The following is a 21659-nucleotide window of genomic DNA, read 5'->3' on the forward strand; positions in this document are numbered from 1 at the left end:
AATTACATATAGTGCATGCAGTGTCTGTCGGCATGGCACAGTCGTGTTTTCACATTTGTCTGTACCATTTCAGGCAACCTGGAATGGAAGTTAATACATGCTGCAGCCGTTAGGGACCCTCTTTAGAAACCATGCCCTAGGTACCAGAGGTACAATTTACTAGGGTCTTGCAGAGATGGTAAAGGCCTAGCCAACTGGGGAACAACTGAGCAGTTACTTTGCTTTAAGGACAAGCATTTACAATGCAATAGGTTTCGCAGCATTAAAGTTTGAGTTCCTGGCATTGTAAATGACAATGCTTTGCATTATTTTTTTTTTTTTAATTTACAATTGGTATATAAACATTGTTTGTGAATGGTTAGCTGTTGCCTATGCTAAGCAAAGTTGGCAGTAATATAGAGTGCTAGTGTTGCTTGTTATAAGCATGCTGATTTAAAGCGCTCTGATACCTGCGGGTAAAGTTTGCGCTATATAAAAGGAAAAACTAATAAATAAATAAAAAAGCCTACCTGTACCACGTTCGTTCTTATTCTGCGATGCCACATATCTTTGGGTCCCTGTACTTATTAACTGCACCCAGCTGTGGGAAAGCACCATGGCAGGAACGTGTTGCGGGGCAGACACAGGCAATATAGCCACTGTCCTGTGGCTGCACCGCGGGGTAACAGTGTAGGGGCAGGAAGGCAGGCAGTTTGTAGTGCTGTGCCATAGCAGTGTAGTTCTCTGTGTATGCTGGGCATGGGGGTTGCTATTGGCTGACAAGAAGTGGTGAGGAGGTGCCGGTTCGATGTGCCTGCTTCCTGATCTTGGGCAGGAGACAGGTAAGAAAAAGAAGGAGGTGGAGGACATGACACCCAGTGGAATAAAGGTACAGCATGCACACTAACCTCATTTTGAAGTCTCTCTGGAAAGGCATTACATTGGAAACACCGACTGAGCATATTCATTTCCCAAGTCAGTTAAGTGGTCTGAAAAAGGCTTAGGAGCTATAGGTGCTTTACAAAAAGCATCACTTATATAAATGCATAAAAACACTAGAGAATGTGCTTGTACTGTGCTGTTTAAAAGAAAGAAAGGTATGAAGGAAGGAATACATCAAAGAAGACAGCAACAAATTCAGGCAGGAAGGTGAGTAATGGAATGAGGAATTAAATGAGTAATGGATAAAGAAGGAGGAAATAAGAAAAGAATGTGAAAGGAAGAAATGAAGGCATAGAAGGAATGAGGGAGAAAGGAAGTGGATGAATAGAAAGAAGAAAGGAAATGAGGACGAAAAGCAGAAGGAAGGGTTGAAGGTAAGAAAAGAAGAAATTAAAGAAGGGATAAAGGAAGGACCAGGATAAAAAGAAAGTATTGAATGAAAGGAGGAAGAAGGAAGAAATGCACCAAGGAACGGGAGGATGGGAAATGGAAGAGAGTGTAAGGAAGCAAGAATAGAAAGAGGAAAGGAGGCATGGCTGAAGGTGCTTCAGAGACACCTGAAGGCGGGCGGACGTTATTTAAGACACAGACAGACAGTGGAAACTAAAGAGGACCGTTTACAGACACTCAGAGACCAACAGCACAGTCAGGCACAGAGTATAGTCAGACACAGACGGACCGAGGTAAGTAACTAGACAGTTTACTGACACTCCGAGACTCACGGTACGGTCAGACACTGACAGACAAAGGTAGCAAGATAGTTTACAGACACTCAGATACCCACAGAACAGTCAGACACAGAGTATAGTCAGACACAGACGGACCGAGGTAAGTAACTAGACAGTTTACTGACACTCCGAGACTCACGGTACGGTCAGACACTGACAGACAAAGGTAGCAAGATAGTTTACAGACACTCAGATACCCACAGCACAGTCAGACACAGAGTATAGTCAGACACAGACAGATCCCGGTAACTAGACAGTTTACAGACACTCTGAGATACACAGCAGGGGAAGACATAGACAGGAAGACATTACTAGACCGTTTACAGATACTCTGAGACCCACAGTATGGTCGGACACAAACAGAGGTAACTAGACAGTTTGCAGACACTCCGAGACCCATGGCACGGTTATACAGGTAGACACTGTCAGTTTACTCACACTCAGAGAACAACAGCACTGTCAGACACCGACAGACAGAGGTAAGTAGACTGGGTCCACTCAGCAATTCATCCTTTCTGAGTTGGGTAACCATAAACATCTGTTATCAGCGCCAAGATACCAAGGGTGAACGTGTTCTTAACAAATACGCATGTTATGTTAGGTTACGTTATGTTATTTGTGTTGGTATGTTTGCAGGGTGCTTTAGCTCGAGGCACAGATGGTAAATAAGACCGCGAGACAGGGGGCGCCCGAGGTAGTGAGACACACAGAGGAGCCACGGGGTGTAGAGGCACAGACAGAGCGAGGAGCAGAGAGAGTTTCCAACAGAGACAAGAGGAGAGAGGGGAGCCCGAAGCACGATGTTTGATTGATGGGAGGTAAAGAAAAAGAAGTGACTGTAAGAGATAAGGCGATGGACACATGGACTGAGCTCCAGACAGACTGACAAAGGCTCCAACAGCTGCTCTAAAATAGGGTCTCACAGAGCCCAGAGATGCTACTGGCTGCGTGCCGCACACCCTGTGTATCTTGCTGCACAGTGTACGTACCTCACCTGCTATTCTCTTTGTACCTCAGAGTGCTGCCCCTGTACACGACCCTGCTGCTCACAGCGCTATCCTCCGAGTGTTACCCACCGTACCTCTCAGTGCTGCATCGTGTGCATCACAGCACAGGCTCCCTGTGCGCAGCCCACAGGACTATTGCATATACCTGACATCCGCTGTACCTCACAACGTGCTACTGCTGCGCTTCTCGGCTCCATCTTCTGCGTAATTCGTCTTTACACAACTCGGCCTCTATCATACACCTCCCTGGAGGTTGCCTTGTTACCATCTCTACCTCACGGTGCTACTCGCTTTCCACGCTTTGTGTGATACAAAACCTCCTCCACTTACGTACCTCACAGGACAGCTGCCTGGGCCTGGCCCTGCTGCTCCTGCTGAACCTCACAGCACTCCTGCAGCGCCTCTCAACGTCGTCCTCTGAGTATACGTCCATGTGCAAATCTACCTCAAGCCCGCGCCTCACTGGAGGCCACAGTGCTACCCACGTACCTCAGCGCTGCACCATGTATGACACAGGATCCCTGTGCCACCTCACAGGTGTATTGCATGTACCTTGCACCCGTGTTCCAGCTACCTGTACCTCACAGTGCGATACAGCTGCGCCTCTCGGCGCTATCATCTGCGCGCTTCTTCGAAGTATATCGGCCTCCCAAGAGGGTCTCCCGGGCTTTGAACCTTCAGCCATGAAAAGGAGCCCGGATTGAAACGTCAGTCTCGCGCTGGACGGGCATCAATCAGCCTGCGGAGGTCCCCGCTGGAGCGCGCGCCCCTGCCCTCCTGCACGTGCTCTTCATGTCCGCGCGCTCCTGCAGGCTGGGTGGCTGAGTGGGTTCATTTCCTGCTCCGGCTGCAACGAACGCGACCTGTTGCGGTGCAAAAGCTGAGGCTAATAGGAGCCCGGGGGCAGCGAGCTCTCCTCCGCCCCGATCAACCAAATCTCTTGTGACAGGCGGCATGTTGTAGGGCCACGGGCATTAAGTGGCTACAGTCGGCAGAGGGGCACAGAGCAGGCACAAAGACACGCCCAAATCTGCTTTAAAATGGCTGCGGCGGATGTAATATTACGCAGCACCTCATAAGCTTAATTAAATAATAACACACTTCCTGTAATGTAATTTGTTTTTTGAAGGGCCAGCACTCCCTGCACACCATTACGAGTTACCAGGAACAGTGCAAGGGGTTTCACGGCTGAAGTGGCAGTCTGCGGCGTCCGGCGTCGGAGGAGGGGGCGAGGGAGGGCTGCTGTGACGTCAGCCTCGTGTATGCTGGGCATGGGGGCGGACATAATTCACGGTGACGCGGGGCTCCCATGCCCGAGGGAGAGCCCCGCGGAGCCTACAGAACACCGGATTGGCGGTAAGGGGGGAGGTGCGCTTGTGTGTGCGCGGGTGTGCGACGGCGGGGGTGTCTGTATGTGTGCGTGTGTGTATGTGTGCTCCTGTGTGTGTCTCTGTGTGCGACGGCGGGTCTGGGGGGGAGTCTGTATGTGTATGTGCGGCAGCGGTGGCGGGGGGGGGATTTCTCTATGTGTGTGTATGCGCGGCGGCGGCGGGGGGGGTCTGTGTGTGCGTGTGTTTCTGCTTCCAAGGAGCCATGGGAGACAGGAAGCGCGCGTGACCTGATCAGGTTTACGCGCGTGTGCACATCACTTGTCTCCTGTCTCCCTTAACTCCCTGAAAGCAGAAACTATTGCAATAGGTTTCACAGCGACGATCGCTTCGCGATCGGTTCGCAGGTGCGAAACCTAAAAAAGCAATGGTACTGGGGACCTGGTTAGCAGGAACACAGTGCACTTCAGATAAAATTGCATCAAATACCAGGCAAAAAGTGGGGATGACCATGTCAAAAAGGGACATTTTCCTACAACAGGGTTTACTTATTTAGGTATCTAGGTGACTAATGGCCGGAATCTATTCTTCAACAACAATTAGGGTCAGAAAATGACAGACTTCATGGGGATGTGGAACACTGGGAATGTGGAGAACTAGCAATGTCTCCCACTCTCAATATTGGGGGGAGTGGCACTATTCAAAATTATTTCTCTCCCCAATTTCTTATACATCCTGAAAATGAAAGACAGACGAGGAACCTGCTCTGGAATAGAGGCAACCCCAGGTAGCACGGTCTACCCTGGCCAAATGGACGATGGACGTGGGGCTCATCCTTTTCGATCTGCCCTCTATTACTGGGCCGCTCAATTGGTAACAGTTAATGACTGGCCCCCCGGAGTTATATGAAGCAAATATATGGGCTTGACAGGGGTGTGCTCCTACTGAAGCCCATTGCAGTGGTAACCCAGCCCTGGAAACGGGCAATGCTCAAGATGAAGAATTAATTGCCTACGCTGAGCTACATAGGGTGGCGGGACACCAGGATTGTGATTTCACAGCTCAGAGACATGACAGGAGAAAAGGGTGACTGACCTTTAAAGAGCTACAGGGACAGTATGACCTCACAAAGGGCCAAGTCCACTGCTATATGCAGATGAGAGCAACCTTGCACAATCTTATCGATGATGTTCAGGAATAGGGGAGGAGAACCCTCTACAATTCAGGGTTCTGTCTTACCGTCTGTAGAAACATGCCATATCCCAGATTTATACCACACTCTTAAATGCAACCCTTCCTACAGACTCGGAGAGAAATGGGAATCAGACATGGGCAGAAGGCAAGCTGAATGGGTGCAGCACGTCAGCACCCAGCGGATGTGGCCATCTGGCCAGGTTTCTAGCCGGTCCAGTTGGATAGATTACATAGGGCCTACTACACACAAAATATATGCGATGGCAGTGGCTGACTCTGACCTCTGTTGAAGGGGTTGTGATCAACAGGGCACTCTCTTGCATTCATTGTGGGAGTGCCCCAGACTTGATATTTTGTACTGGTTCACAGAGACCACTTTCGGAGGTGGTGGATAATGATTTGACGCTCACCCCCAAATGGTATTACTGGGGATCTGGGGGGGAGGTGACCCTAGACAGATATACACTGGCTCTATGCAATATGGCAGTGGTAAGGAGGGACTTAGTGAACAGTAGGGGAGTACAGACACTCCCACTGTACGGGAGAGGATATCCAACATGGAGTGGTGTAGGCAGGTGGAGGAACCAATCTACCGGGTGAGCGGCTACCTTCTAAAACATGTAAAAAAATGGTCAGGAACATTCAGAGGAGTGAAAGGGGGTGTCTTGCCTGCCCCGCCTCGCCCTATAACCCTCACTTCCCCCGTTTCATGGTTATTATCTTTCCGCTCTGTTCCATTTTCTACCCCCTTCCCTTTTCTTTTATTTCCACTTCCTTCCTTCTGTAGTTTATTCCTCTCCCGACTCACCTTCTTTTTCTTTTTTTCCTCTCATGTTTGTAATATTTTGCTTCTGTACATGTATCACACTCACCATTTGCATTTCAATAAGGATCTCGGTTAGGCATTTCAGAACTGGACATTACACGATGAGGTACGGCTAAACTCGCAGATGATTAAAGCTTTTCCTAAATAATTAAACTATGGGTAATGGAAATGTCTGTAGAGTTCTCATTACGCGGTCATGAAATATGGGACTTTTTTATACCACTGCATACAAATAAAGAGACAAACAAGAAATATGGTAGCAACAGAGCTGGTTTCATTATGATTATAACTTTGGCACCATTTGCTAATTCTGCAGAAAGTTTTCCAAAAACTGAGTACATCCACGGTGGGCTACTAATGCCAGGTTTTACGCAGATCTGTCCAGTAGGGCCGAAAAACAAAACGTGACATGCTAAAATTAAGATTCCTCATTTTACCTCCCCTAGGATTTGTTGTTCCTCAATACAGACGCAGCAGTAAATGGAATTACACCAAACTTGGCATATATGAGGAATTTTACTCAGGTAGGTTGGTGAACATGGGCTTGCAGACCTTGTGAACCCAACATTAATCGGAAATATATCAAAACTTGATTTAACAGAGATTTTTCAGCCGACAGCCATTTCAGAAAAACTCAGTTTGCGGACAAAAATATGTCAGAGTTAACCGAAGGTCAAAGTGAAAGTATGGTTAGCTTTGCTCATTGATCATACCATATGTTTTAATAAACCTCTTAAATTCAGATAGATCGATAGATCTATCAATAGATCGATAGAAAGATAGATAGATCGATCGATCGATAGATCGATATATATATATAAACCAAGTCCTGCATGCAATAAGCCATTCAGAAACCTGGCGCTGGTATTCGAGGAAAGGTGCTGGTGCTCATTTTATTATCATTAAGTCAGATAGACATCATAATAATAAAATGAACAGCAGCAGCCCAGTTTCGTAAGAAGAGTAAAGAACATTAGGAAAAAAATTGTTGATCACTAATTCAAACCATTATTACAAAGACCTGGATATGCGATTCACTGTTACATAATGCCCTAGCATTCTCTGTTAATTAGAAAACTGGCCAGAGTGACCACTAAACGAAGACTGGCTGCAGTGCATGGTTTGCCATGTTGAGAACCTTTCAGTTAACTGGTCCTATGACACAGCAATTTATTCTGCCCTATCTGCTATACTCTTTCGCGTTATCACACACCTTCACCCGATTCAGATTTTGGCCTTCATCTAGCCATGTTTCCCCCCTTATGGCTCTCCACATCTCTTAGGTCATTCGCCTGGCTGTTTTTAATGTTTGGATGGATACTTCTGATCGAATTTGCTACACAAATTCTTCTAGATTGGTGTGATCCCGTTTATTTATTTATGGGATTTATAGCGTGCACAGCTACTTAGTCGAGTGTCCCGGTGCGAGCAGGAGTATCAGAGGATACCACAGCAGAGTAAGCAAGAGATCAAGCTAATTGAACAAGAAGGTTGTTAACTTTTTCATAAACTGAGAGGGATTCTTTAGGTTACATAGATCCAGGGGGAGAGAATTCCAGTAAGTTGCTGCAAGATAGGACAGGGAACTACCACCCTTACGTTTCAGATGAAACATGGGGACAGATGCTAGAAGCATATTCGAGGAGCGCAGATCCCTGCCAGGGGTATAAAACTGAAACCGGTTCCTAAGATAGGCAGGGCCATACTCGCAGCAGACGAAAGAAGCCTGCAACCAGTCTATTAACAGTGAAGGACAAGAAGTCCAGAACAGAAGAATAACAACAAATTACCCTAAGACAACACGATCAAAGAGAGTCGCATCCCCTGTAAAGAGCTAAGGGCTGAGGCACAGCCAAGAGACCCCAACTCACAGGACTGCGCATGAGTCAGAAATTTCAAGTAATGAAAAAAGGAGAAGATGATGAGTAGGCCCCATACTGGAAACACCAGGGTGTAGGGACGCAGAAGTGCACATGAACCTACTGATGAATTACCAGAAAGGAAGGGGTTGATGCAAACTAACAGAACAATCATCCTGCTAGGGAGGAAGTGAAAGAGGGCACTCGCAGAAGACAACCACCCAGAGGCAGGTGAGTGCAGAAGGCCAAGCTAAGGGACCTCGCAGAAAGGGGAGGAAGGGCGGGTCGTGAAGGAATCTGCGGCTAGAATTGTCTCTAACAGATACATTGTTACCGAAGATAAGTAACTCGTACATCTGATAGAGACTACTAGCCGCACATTCCTTAACTTAGAATAGATACCCTAGCCATACCCAAAGGGAGGAGGCCTGCGAGAGAGCCTCCCAGCAGGGGATCTGTAATGGAGACAAGAAGGACGGTCCAGCCCCCACCAAGCAGAAGGAGGCAAGGACGAGGCAAAGGTAGGCAAGGATACCCCCAAGGCCATACAAGGTACCAGGGACATCTGCCAGAAAGCTCCGGAGGGACAGACAACAGCAGAGGAGTACAGAGGAAGAAGAATCACCCCAAGGCTCCAAAGAGAAGATGTAGAAACGGAGGCAAAGCCCTCCACTGGAAAACACACACAGTGAAGGGGACAGCCGATCCAGCCACAGTCTTGAGACAACGGACAAGGCTGAACGGCCCCACAGCCAAGAAAGGTAGGTGGGAGAAGAAAGAAGTAGACGCGCAAGGCTCCAGCAGAACAAGGAGTAGGAGCACAAGGACCCACGCAAGGACCCCCAGCTGTGGACCAGAAGACCATGACAACCCGGACAAGGAAGACAGCACGCGCGCTTCGCTGCTGTATTGTAGGCTGCAGCGCTCATATTTTAAAAAAATTATCGTTTTTCTTTGTTATATTTTTTTTACCTTCTTATTTTAGTACGTTTTTAATTGCACCAGTAGCGCCCACATACCTGCATATAAAGAGTGCCCCGCACCGCTCTTTGAGCGGATTTGTCATCTGTGTGCTAGCGTTTCTGGCGCGAGGCCGCCATCTTGGGGGGGGCTTGTGGCGAGTGGGTCACTGGTGGAGCGCTCTAGCGCTTTCTTCCATCTTCAGCTGGACCCTACTTAAGGTGAGCACTTCCTAGGCTCGCCCCGGACAAGGAAGACAGCACGCGCGCTTCGCTGCTGTATTGTAGGCTGCAGCGCTCATATTTTAAAAAAATTATCGTTTTTCTTTGTTATATTTTTTTTACCTTCTTATTTTAGTACGTTTTTAATTGCACCAGTAGCGCCCACATACCTGCATATAAAGAGTGCCCCGCACCGCTCTTTGAGCGGATTTGTCATCTGTGTGCTAGCGTTTCTGGCGCGAGGCCGCCATCTTGGGGGGGGCTTGTGGCGAGTGGGTCACTGGTGGAGCGCTCTAGCGCTTTCTTCCATCTTCAGCTGGACCCTATTTAATGCTCGCGGGAATCGCGCAGCGGTGACGCGCAGCGGTAGCGCCTGGTCGGCGCCTGAGTCAAGCCAGAGTCCTGCCCGTCTGCGCCCGTCAGCGACCCGGAGGCGCGCGGGGCGTAGCGGCGGACTCGGTTCTGCGTTATGTGCCGAGTAGGTTCCTTTGTGCGGCGCTACACTGCTGGGGAGCTTCGTGCTTTCCTCCCTGTCACCGGTGGTTGCTGCACTGTCTTCCCTGGGCGTCACCGCGGTAAGTCCATCTGCCCTGGTTGCGGTTGGCGTCCCTCGCCTACTCTGTCACTGCCTCCTGGCAATACCGGCGCCAGTGTACGATATCTCTGCATGCTACTAAATACTAGATCGGCATGCAGACATGCTCAAGATATCTTTGAGCTTCTGGACACGGCTAAGCCACTGTGTCTCATGCTTACTGAGACATGGTGGGGAGATGCGTCGAATCCAGATGTCGCTATGGCAATCCCACCCGACTACAATGTATTCAGGAAGGACAGAGTTGGGGGAAGGGGCGGTGGAGTGGCACTTGTGGTGAGGAAGGACATTGTATGTTCGATCCTGCCAGTGGAGGATATTCGTGGCTCGGAGGCCCTTGCTTTTACTATTTCTCTGGCTCCGCACCAATCTGTGAAGGGGTTATTAGTTTATAGACCGCCTGGCCCTCCCGGAATGTTTTTGGAAGATCTAGATTCCGCCTTACTGAGACTGGCCCTGAAAGCAGAACACTGCATTGTGGCCGGGGATTTTAACTTCCGGATGGACGATCCTTTGGACGCGGCCGCAATTAAAATCTTTGAGGCTACGGCTCCATTGGGTTTGCTTCCCTATTTACATGAGCCGACGCATAATAAGGGGCACACTCTTGATCAGGTTTTCTCGACCTCTCTTTTAGAGGTGTTAGAGATTGTCCCGGTTCTATGGTCAGACCACTCGCTGGTTAAATTTCTGATCAAAGGCACCGCTAAATTGGCTGCTGCCGTCCCACAGCGACATGGCCAACCCCATAGGGCGTACCATCGAGTGACCCCTGAGATGTTGGCTCAGGCAGCTCTGGACCATCCCTGTCCTCTCTCCGGTGATCTGACGAAGGATGTGGAGTCCTTGCAGGTGTGGTTGGTTGATAGGCTTAATGACCTGGCCCCGGAACTAGTCCCCCATCTGACTCCCAAACGAGTCTCCGCCCCTTGGTTTACCGCTGCACTGTCGGCTAAGCGGCAGCAGTGCAAGGTAGCTGAAAGAACTTGGCGGCTAAAATACGACGTGGAGGCAAAGGTGGCCTTTAAGAACTTGGTCAAGGAGTATCACCGAGACATCCGCCTAGGTAAGAAAATCTACCTGGCAGGAAGGATTGATGCTGCCTCCAACTCCTGCAAGGAGATCTTCTCTACAGTGAGGGAGTTTACATCGCCCCGGATAAACACTGCTGAGGAGAGGCCCTCTGACGCGTGGGCTGCAGATCTTGCTGATTTTTTTACCAGCAAGATCCAACTGATACAGGCCTCTTTCCCGGTGACCATCCCCGAGGAGCGGACTGTCAGTAAGGCCATTCGATCGCCCCCGGCGATGCCGGGCCCCACACTGGGCGCATTTCCACCTATTTCGGCGCCCGTCTCCTTAGCACTTTTGAGCAACTTGAAGTCCGGCTCGCCCCTGGATCCCTGCCCTGCTAAGATTCTGGCGAAACTGGCTGAGGTTATTAATCCTCTGGCTAATCCGCTGCTGAATCTCTCGTTGAGCCAGGGAGTGGTTCCGCAGGCTTGGAAGCAGGCGATGGTCATCCCGCTGCTTAAGAAGCCTGGCCTGGACCCTAAGGCCCCTGTCAACTATCGGCCTATCTCTCTGCTGCCGGCTCTGACGAAGGTTGTTGAGAAGCACGTGCAGACGGTGCTCTCCAACTTTCTAGAGTCGAATGAGATTCTGCATGCCACCCAGTCAGGATTTCGCCCGGGTCTTAGTACGGAGACTGCGCTCCTCGAGGTCTCCGAAACAATCAAGGGGACCTTGGATTCAGGGGGCAAAGCCATGCTGGTGATGTTGGACTTGTCGGCGGCTTTTGACACCGTTCCCCATGATGGTCTTCTCACAAGACTCCATGAGATAGGACTTCGGGGAACGGTGTTCAGCTGGTTTCCTTCTTTTCTAGCTGGCCGCCGGCAAACGGTCTGGGCCGCTCCAGATTCCGCCGTGATGCCGCCTTTGGGAGTCGGGGTCCCTCAGGGCTCTATTTTGAGCCCGACCCTCTTTAATATCTTTATGACCCCTTTGGCGGCATTAGCGGAGTCGTTTGGGGCCCGGATCGTATCGTACGCCGACGATACCCAGCTCCTCTTCTCTTGTAAGAGAGGAGAGGACTTTGAGGGGGAGAGTATCCGGGATTGCCTCGGGGCTGTGTTTCAATGGTTCCATCTACACAGCCTCAAGTGCAATCCCGATAAGTCTGAGGTACTCTTCTTCGGGTGCGATGTGGAACCAGAGTGGCAGGCCTGGTGGCCCATTAACATGTCCCCCCCTTTGTGTTCATCCCAACTGGCTAAGAACTTGGGTGTGAAGATGGACACGGGGTTAACAATGAAGGCCCAGATCCTCGGAGTGTCGGGTATGTGTTTCGGCCTCCTGAAGATGCTATGGAGGTTTCTTCCCCTACTATCGGAGGAGCACAGGAGGCTGACTGTGCAGGCCCTGATAGGCTCCAGGTTGGATTATTCTAACGTTCTATACCTGGGCCTGCCAGAGTACCTGTTACAGCGGCTGCAAGTTGTGCAGAACGCTGCGGCGCGAGCAATCTACGGATTGAACAGACGTGCCAGTGCCACGGCTCTGCTTCAGACCTTGCACTGGCTGCCAATCCGTAAGCGGATCGCCTTTAAGACCTTGACTCTGACTTACAAAGCTCTTCATGTGACGGGGGCTAAGTATCTCCAGAGGAGACTCACCTTTTACCAACCGGCGCGCTCCCTGAGGTCAGAATCCTTACTTCTGGCGACCATTCCACGAGTGAAGCGAGCACGCCTGGGAGGCCGCTCCTTTGGTTTGCTGGCGCCCCAACTGTGGAACTCTTTGCCCCTGTCACTTCGGGGAGCCTCTAGTTTATTAGCCTTCAGAAAGGACCTTAAAACGTGGTTATTCTCCCAGTAGGCCCCCTGTGTCTTGTTTTGTTATTTTGTATCTGCAATTCTCTTTTTTTAATGTGTTATGTTAGTTTTACTGCAGCCTCGTTAATTAAAAGCGCCGGGACACTCTTTTTGAGTAGCCGTGCGCTCTACAAAAGCCATTATAACATAACATAACATAACATAACATGCGGGCTCAGCCGGCAGTTGGCAAGCACTACGAAGTCGAGCACCCAGACCAAGCCGACCTTAAAACTAAGGCAAGGCCAGGGAAATCCAGAACGACCCCAAAGGAGACCGTTCCGGACAGAAACCGACCCACGAAAAGAAGCGGGACCAGCCAGACAAGAAGAGAGAAAGACAGAGGACGGACCTAGCAGTAAACCAGAACACAGGAAAATATCCCCCTTGGAAACTCAGACAGAGGACCAGGCCGAAGCACCGGAGAAAAACAGGGGGTGGAAACACAATAGCGCAACGCCGCAGTGGGCATGCCAAAGCTGGACCAAGAGGGACTCGGGAAAGCACCCCAGTCCCCACCTCCACCCGCAGCAACTCCAGGGCCGGGGAGGAAAGCCTTCGGCGCCAGCTTGGCCTCTGGTGAGGCAGCCACCTGCTCAGAGGGGCGAGGGGAACTCGGGACAAACCCCGAGTCTCGGCGACCTCCTGCGACGCCACAGGTAGCCTTGTAGGGATTTGCGGCGAAACAGGGACGCCACGTGTCGAAGAGGTGAGCCCCAGACGACTACCCCTCGGCGACACCACCCTCCTGCAACCTGCAGCCAAAACCTTCCGCGCTGGGGCAGAAGCCACAGGCGACTCTGCGGAAGGCCCCGTGCAAGGCAAGGGATCCGCGGACGTCTCAGGAGGACGAGGAGGAGGGGCCAAAGAAGTCTGCAGAGCCGTCACGTAGGCTGTTATTTGGGCCCTAGTCGCCCCAACGCCCGGAAAAGGCGATAGGATGGCGACAGGCGAGGGTGCACGTCCCGGGGGCAACCTGTGCCCTCCGCCGAAGGACAGGGCCTCAGGGACAAGCTGCAGGATCTACTAGTCGGCGAGCGGCGCCCTTGAAGTCTTGGCTAAGGGTGATGTTGCAGCCGAAACCGGCGACTCCTGGTTACCGATGGGGGGAGACGGACGTTGGGACGACACCGACCTGGATAAGCGAGGCAACAGCAATTTCATCCGGCGCTCCCGCCGCAACTTCGGTTTGAGGTGCTGACAGGTGTCGCAGTCCGTTGAGTCATGGTGCTGGCCCAGACACCATATACAAATCGGGTGAGGGTCCATCGACGACGTCTGACATGCACAGGAGGTACACGTCTTGAAGCCCGAAGGCATTCACACACTGTTCTGAAATGCAAAGAGTGAAAGAGAAGGCCTGAAAACAGGCCAGCACACGATCCGGATCCGCAATGTACGCGGAAAAGAAAAAACTGATGTCAGCGCACCGGGGTGGGGGTTATATGACCTCGCTGACGCCATGCATGGGGACGACATCAGGGCGGAGTTACGCGGTACCGCCCTCAGCACGCATAGATGCTGTGGCAAAGAAAAATGTCCAGATCCAGTCTCACGCTTGGGGAAAATTCTACGTTAAGGAATCTGCGGCTAGTAGTCTCTATCAGATAGAGTAGATTACAAAAGTGATGCCGGACCCTGGAGTGCTTAGGAAGATCCAGAAGGAGACGCGCAGCAGCATTCTGAATCACCTGTAGTTTGTCCAGAAGGTAACCAGGCAAACCAGCATAAAGTGCATTTGCATAATCTATGCGAGAGGTGACCAGAGCACGGATAACCGTTTCTTTAGCAGAGAGATGCAATAGTGGCAGAAATCCGCAAAGAAGTTTTAAAATACCAAAGCAAGTGCCAGTAAGTTTGCCAATCTGGTTACCTAAACTGAGTTTCTCATCAAAACACAAGCCAAGATTTTTCACAGCATGGCCAGAAGGGGAAGGGCAGGGAGTCTCCGTCGGCCAGAAGTGATGCCAAAACAGAGGGGGAAACTACCCAAAGAAGAGAATCTCAGTCTTGTCTGTGTTACGTTTCAACTGAGGCGACACAATCCAGATGAAAACCGCAGACAGACAAGCCTTGACATGAGAGGTGTCAGCCTCGTGTTTCTTCCAGGTGAACAAGAGTTGCGTATCATCTACGTAGACAACCACTTTGGCACCCAGATCCTCAGCCAGCTGAATAAGAGGGGTCATATAAAGATTGAATAGCAAGGGACTAAGAATAGACCCCTGAGGGACCCCTGTCAGCAAATCTTGGTATGTTAAGGGGGAATCCAAACCTAATGAGTTCTATTTTCCAGGAAGAATTTTTAACCACTTCCAAGCAGTGCCGATGATGCCAAGCTTATGTAAAGGGCAAGGAGAAGTGAATGGGGGACAGTATCAAAAGCGGCCGAGAGGTCAGCAGGACCAAGACGGCCCTGCCCCCAGCATCCCAGCCTCTGCTACTTCCACAAGGGCCGAATCAGTACTGTGAGTGGCCTTGAAGCCCAATTGTGAAGCGTCGAGAATGCCATGCTGTTCAGTGAAGGAGGTGAGCTGCTGGTTAGCCATTCTTTCACAGACTTTAGCAATCACAGGGAGCAGAGAATCAAGGGGCCTCTTGTTATGAATCCATTCCACACTGGGAGGGACATATGTGGGTCACAATTTTATACACACAAGCGAACATTAGCATTGATCCCTGCAATCTGATTACATGATTTCTGATGCAATCCTTTTCTCTGTTTTAACTAAATCCAAGTCTACTAGCAAACTAGATTATCTGCAGTCTTAGACACTGTCTATCTAAAGTAAAAAAAAGCAATTTTACCGAGGCTCGCATCACTATAAGCTTACATTAAACATTAAAAATATAGCTTACTTGAGTAGCTTTAATAAACTGGATAAGCCATTCCCTGAATTGTATAACTCTTGTTAAAGATACGCTATGGCTTGCTCTCACTCCTTTTACCTCATGGCATACTACAGACCTTGCTAGAGCCAACCAAACTTGCCTGCCCAAATTAGGTGAAATTATCCTGCCGAGGGTTTGCTTACAAGTGAAGGTGCTATTTATCGCACCTGGCAAATAACTACAACGATTTGACATGCTGAAATTTAACGAAGGTTGGGCTATTTAACGCATCCAATAATTATCGGATGTGTTAAATAACACCAAACTTGTTATTCCAACCCGTGCATAAACAGGGATTTACGCATAGGGCGGAATTAAACGCCCAACTTGTAACAGGTCCTGTGGAACATTTGCTCTTAGGGTGCTAACTCTGTGCCGGAGAAGGCACCAACGTCAACTCCGCAGCTTTCGGATCAGTGCGGGCAATAGCTTGAAAGCAATGGCAGTCAGGCCAATTTGGAATGAGGTCTCGAAGTCCGACTTCCAGAGGGATGGAGACTGCATTGTCAGTATGTGGCAATTACTGCCTGAATGCCATATTATGTTGAAGCCGGCTGTGGAACCAGCTCTTCTGACTCCAATAATAACTCTGGCTCTGGGCTGAACGCAGTTACTTGGCTGGTGTCGATTTTCTCTTCAACTTCCTCCTGTTCAACATCTTCCCGGAAGATATCAGGGATTTCCTCTTCCCATTGTTGCTCCATGCAAGGTCGTTTGAGGTGTCGACCCCAACTATTCCTGTTGGTTTTCTTGGACCTGAACGCAAGGCAGGTGGAGCATGAAGCCTCGTTGTTGTCTGTTGACAGACACAGGTTGCAGACTGTGTGCTGGTCTGTCCAAGAGTATTTGGAGTAGCACTGTGGATAGTATCTAAAAGGTGTCTTTTGCAATACTCTGCAATCATTTTAGAAGGCGAGCGATTCTGAAGAAGGCTCGGCTGTGCGACCCTGCCCAAGGAGATCACCCTCAATGCAGAATGGTCGAATGCGGGGTCATTGAGGGAAGAAAATAGATACGAAGATTGTTTGATGAACTATTGATGAGAGGACCCCCCGACAGTCTGCCACGTGGTGCAGCCTCAGAGGTTTGGAAAAGCACACCAGAAATTGATGGCGGAAGAAAACAATCTAACTATGGAGTCCATATACATGCGCAATACTGTCTACGGGAGGAGTCACTATACCTCCTGACTCAAAAGACTTCTTACAAAAACCAGTTGTACACGTCTGAGCCAAACACCAGATGGCAGGAGAGTATGCACAGCATGTGTATCTGCAGGTATACATGCCACAAACACAAGCATTTTTAAATTCATTGTTTTTATTCATTCTTCATTGAACAATATACACACACACACGCACATGCATAGGGTACTTTTTAATATCACAATTCACAATGAACCCATAAGACTTCCAACAGCAATATAAATTCAAGTAGGTTTAAGGCATACCTCTGAAGCTGTGGCGGAAGGCTGACCACTTGTGGCATTAAGGGTACTGCATCCAGAGTCTGGGAAGTAGTAAGAATATCGTTGATATTATGCACCTGTAATCGAGTTTCACTTTTATCATCATCTGTTAAATCTTTTCCAGTCTCCCCTTTTTCTATCTCAGACTGAGACATGGCAGAGCTGTACATGGACTCTGCTAAGGGACGGCTGGTGTCGAAGCACTCTGGTAGTATGATGAAATAATCTTCTGAAGAGGCAGACGAACCTTGACTTTGCACTTCATCCTTGGAATTATCGTCACCATCATCTATGTCTTCAGGGTGGCTATTACTGTGCTCGTCACTGCCATTCCACTCACTGGGCATTTCTATTTTCTCTAAATAAAAAGAGAAAATGGGAACAGAACAGAGATAAAACAGTAAGTACAAATAAAAACTGTATACTACTAAAGAACAGTTGTAGACCTACTATTATTTCCAAGGGAACTCACATTAAGATATCTTCTTTTGACTGACAGTAAAGTATAATGGCAGTTAAAAAAAAGTTTCAAATATGCATATATCTAAAAGGCATGTTCTAGTTTATGTTACAACTACTAATTTCTTTTTAATTATATATCCAAGTCTTGGATATAGTACCTACACATGTACATATAATAGTTGTAAATGTACTGATGTGAGAAATTTGAGGATGATAAATTCGTTCCACAAACGTCAAACAACAAGTATACACTCATAAGCTTTCCTGTTATAAATCCTTGTGTTCATGTGACTTAATCCAAGTGGTTCAAGTTAAGAAATGTATGTCTACAATTCCCCGATTTGTGAACAGGAGTGGCTAGCACAATACTGCCTGATATGGTCAATGGCCAGCCACTCACCATGGGACTGTACAGCTGTATCATCACTGGACAGGAAAGACAGCTTCAAGTTAGACACTGGTGGTGGAGTGCTATAACTTCCACCAAATTAGTTTAAACTGCTGCCAATTATATATAAGGGGAAATTACTAATCAAAGTGGCAGTGGGAATATAATCCCTTTTTTACTTCACTGGTTTATACAGATTAGTGAACACAAATCATAACTCAAAGTGTACGCAGTAATATCGATAAATCTATATCCAGTCAAATTCTTGATTGTATGAAAACAGCAATATTTTATTTCTAATCCAAAACACACAAAAGGAATAACAACATTCGTAAGCAACAGCACAATCACCTTGAGGTCGGGGCTCTAGTGTTTGACAGGCAAATCCCTTTCCCACCCACTTCCTTGTAATGTGGTTGGGATTATTCCCCATTCACTTGTGGCCGCATCTACCGAATAGTAGGCTGTACTCAAAAGTTGACTCTTAAGAGTTAGTGAAAAAGGTCCATTTTGCTGTAGCACCTTTGACAGAGAGTCCCCTGGGGCCTAACAGGTCCGATTCAAGTTTTACCTGCTCCTGCAGCACGGCAGCGGTCAGCGTGACAGCAGGTGCCCTGACAGTGGGCCGTAGCAAGCTCAGATCCTGTTCGGTGAAGTTAAGTTACTGGTGTTATATGAGGCAGCAGGTGCATGCTCTCTCCCGACAGGCGCTGCTGGCTTTCCCCAATGATCAAAGGTGCTATCAGTCTGTGGAGATGCGATAAGTCGGTCTTTCCAACATGGGGGTGGGGTTGGTCAGTGATGGGGTGATGTCTTCCTTGGCATCTTCCAAGGTCCTCGGGGTTGATGAGGGGCAGATTCGATGCGTGGGGCTCGACCCACTGATCACAGCCTCATTCTTATGCTGGGCAACAGCCCAAACCCTTTGGCAATTTAGTGCTGGCAGCTCTTCCTGGCATATGGGGTTTCCGCAATCCTGCTACGTGTAATCACCCACACCACAGCACACCCTCCTGGCATATGGGATGGCCACTAAGGCGTTCACAAGTCCTGGCTTGCTGGTCACACAATTACTTCAACTGTGGCATTCTCTGGCATAATGGGTGATCGCAACGAGGCAGCATTGGCTTGGTGCTCCCTGAACAGCGATTGATGAATGGCTCAGTCCACTGCAGCCCTCTCCTGGCATACGGGCAACGACCCAATCAGTGCACAGCTGTTTCCTGGTAGCCGCGCACAGGGAATCCTCTCTGTGGGGTTCCACACTGAAGTGCCCTCCCTCCAACACTCTCCTCTTTCTCATAGAGCACATTGGTCTTGTCAAGCAGGCAGGCACTGGCACTCCAGGCTCCAGGGCAGGTGGACTTGGTTTCCCTGGGTGATGTACCCTCACCACTGGTATAGTGCACCCAGCTAGAAGGGTGGCTAATCTATGCCAGGGAAGTGGGTTGTAGGCATGGATCACATGGATGTGTGCCATGTCGACTCTTCACTTTGTTCTGCACCAAAACACGCAGCCTGCAAAGGCAGTCTGTGTGTGTGTAAAGGTTCAGGGCGGCCTCTAAGGGTGGCACAGTAAGTGCTATATCCCTTAGACTCCTTCTATGGCCACAGTGCCCTTGGAACCTGTGGTACCATTTACAAGGGGCTGACCTGTGGCCAGAGAGTGCCAATTGGGTGTTATTTTCAATGCAGTTTTAGGGAAAGAACATAGGCCCTGGGTACTTGTTTAGCAGGAGCCCAGGGCACATTCAGTTGAAGTACATCATCAGTTTAGCAAAAAAGTGGGGGCAATCATGCAAAAAGAGGACACTTTCTTACACAGGTGGAATGGTATAACTCCACACTGAAACTCACTCTTAAGAATTATTGGAACTGGAGAAAAGAAAATAGGATTTGATGTTACCTGTAGCTCTATTTGCCATGAGGTGCAACGAGCAGAAAAGCACAGGGTTTTCTCCATTGAATTGTTATTTAGAAGAAAATCCCAAACCCTGCTCAATGTGGCCAAGGAAGCCTGAATGCAAGAGAAAGAGGAACTCAAAGATAGATTAGACTATGTAAGCCAATTAAAAGCCAGGCTAAGGGAGGTAAGGGAGATATGGAGAGTCAACAAGCACAAAAGGGTTTATACGATAACACAGCAAAACTCAGTTTTCTCTGTGTGACTATGTGTTGCTCTTATTAACATTTAATGAAAATAAAAGGCCAAGCCAGTGCCAATAGCCATTTAAAAGTTTTGAAAGTGTGACCTCCGTGATGTACAGACTGGAGAGCAACCATGTGAGAAAGGAAACCTATGTATATCATGTGAATCTTTTTTTTAAAAGGGAAGGGCGTTGCCCACCTTATATGGATTAGGGACAGCACACAGAGGAAGAAGTACAATGTATTACTTCTGAATTGAGTTTAGATCCAACAAGATGGCTTCAAGTATGTTTAAAACACTATCCTGGATTATTTTAATTGATTCCTGATTGCATGCATGTAATACAACATACAATCATGACAATCCGGTAAAATAATCCAATTAAAACCATACAGAATTCCAGAGGTCCAATGCTTAGCCCTTGAAGATCAGTTATAAAATATGTTAAAGCTGGGAGTAATAGAGTATTCCATAAGCAAAAGGGATTTGTCCGTGGTGCTTGCCTCAAAGCCAAATGGATCTGTGCATTTTGGTATAAATTGCAGAGAAGTAAATAAAATATGTAAGTTCGACACCTATCCTATCATTCGGGCTGACAAGATGATTGAGAGACTAGGACAAGGCCAATATGTCAGTACCATATACTTATGTAATGGGTTTTGTCCAATCCCAATACACCCAAAAGAATGATGAATACGTTACTTAGAAAACATGAAAGATATGAGACTGACTATATAGATGACAGCATAAGACATAGTTTATCATATGAAGAACATTTAAAACATTTACCATCCATACCAGCAACCCTCAAAGAAGCAGGATTAAAGGAAAATCTGGAAAAAAAGAAATTTGGCGGCCCGACAAATCTAGTATCTAGGGTGCTTGACACATAAAGGGATTATACAGCCTCTAAATGAAACTACTATAGCAGAAGCTCCGTTCCCCAAAACTAAATAGGATCTCAGAGCTTTTTTAGGTTTTATTGGGTATTACTCCCCTTTTATTCCCCACTTTTCACACTGGGTGACCATTTTAACTGATTTATTGATGAAAACCCCAGGGGCCGAAAAGGAATTAAAACAACGCTGCTCCACAACTATATGGGTCTTCAAAACATTAAAAGTACTACTTTCCTCTGATCCAATACTACAATCCCCAGACTTCTAAAATAAAAAGATTTTATAGACAAGTGCCTATGGGGTGGGTTTAGGGGTGGTGTTGGCCCGAATAGATGAAGAAGGGTGAGAATACCCTATTCCGTATATTAGCTGTAAACGGTTTCCTAGAGAGCACAATAATGATATAGTCGAAAAGGAAGGTCTGGCCATAAAATTCCCCATTGAAAGTCTCCTCCATTATTTACATGGAAAGGAATATGATCTATATACCGACCGTGCACCCTTAGAGTGGATGTCAAAAAACCAAAGGCATCAAATCTTGAATATTGAGATGGTTTTTGGCCTTACAACCCTTTCGATTTACCACCCATCACAGGAAAGGCTAGGAACAGGTGAATGCTGATTTGTTTTCTCGATATCCCAGGAAATGTTTATTCCTATGAAGGAAGTAAGGGACGGGAGATGTGAGGGATATGCGAGTAGCTGCAAGCACCTACCTCGAAAGGGTCCCGATTCGGCAAAGGTTCAGTCTGAACGTCACATAGAAAAGGAAACAAAACAACTAGTGAGGAAAGGGTTGGAGATTGGGCAGGGACATAAAAAAGGGTTGAAAGCGAAAAAGGACACAGAAAGAGGAAAGGAAGAGGAGGAGACGAAAAAGACAGGA

At 48.2% G+C, this 21659-nt stretch overlaps 1 protein-coding gene across 10 annotated transcripts in view; it reads right to left on the reverse strand.

Moving 5' to 3' along the window:
* Window positions 1–21659, reverse strand: part of NBR1 (NBR1 autophagy cargo receptor) — a 657239-nt gene that overhangs the window by 176201 nt on the left and 459379 nt on the right. For all 10 annotated transcript variants that reach the window (XM_078645308.1, XM_078645311.1, XM_078645309.1 and 7 more), the window contains one exon: window positions 16858–17233. In XM_078645308.1, the coding sequence (XP_078501434.1) occupies window positions 16858–17233 (376 nt within the window). The remainder of the gene's footprint in view (window positions 1–16857; window positions 17234–21659) is intronic.

This window comes from Lissotriton helveticus, chromosome 5_1 (assembly GCF_964261635.1).
Source record: "Lissotriton helveticus chromosome 5_1, aLisHel1.1, whole genome shotgun sequence".
Taxonomy (NCBI): domain Eukaryota; kingdom Metazoa; phylum Chordata; class Amphibia; order Caudata; family Salamandridae; genus Lissotriton; species Lissotriton helveticus.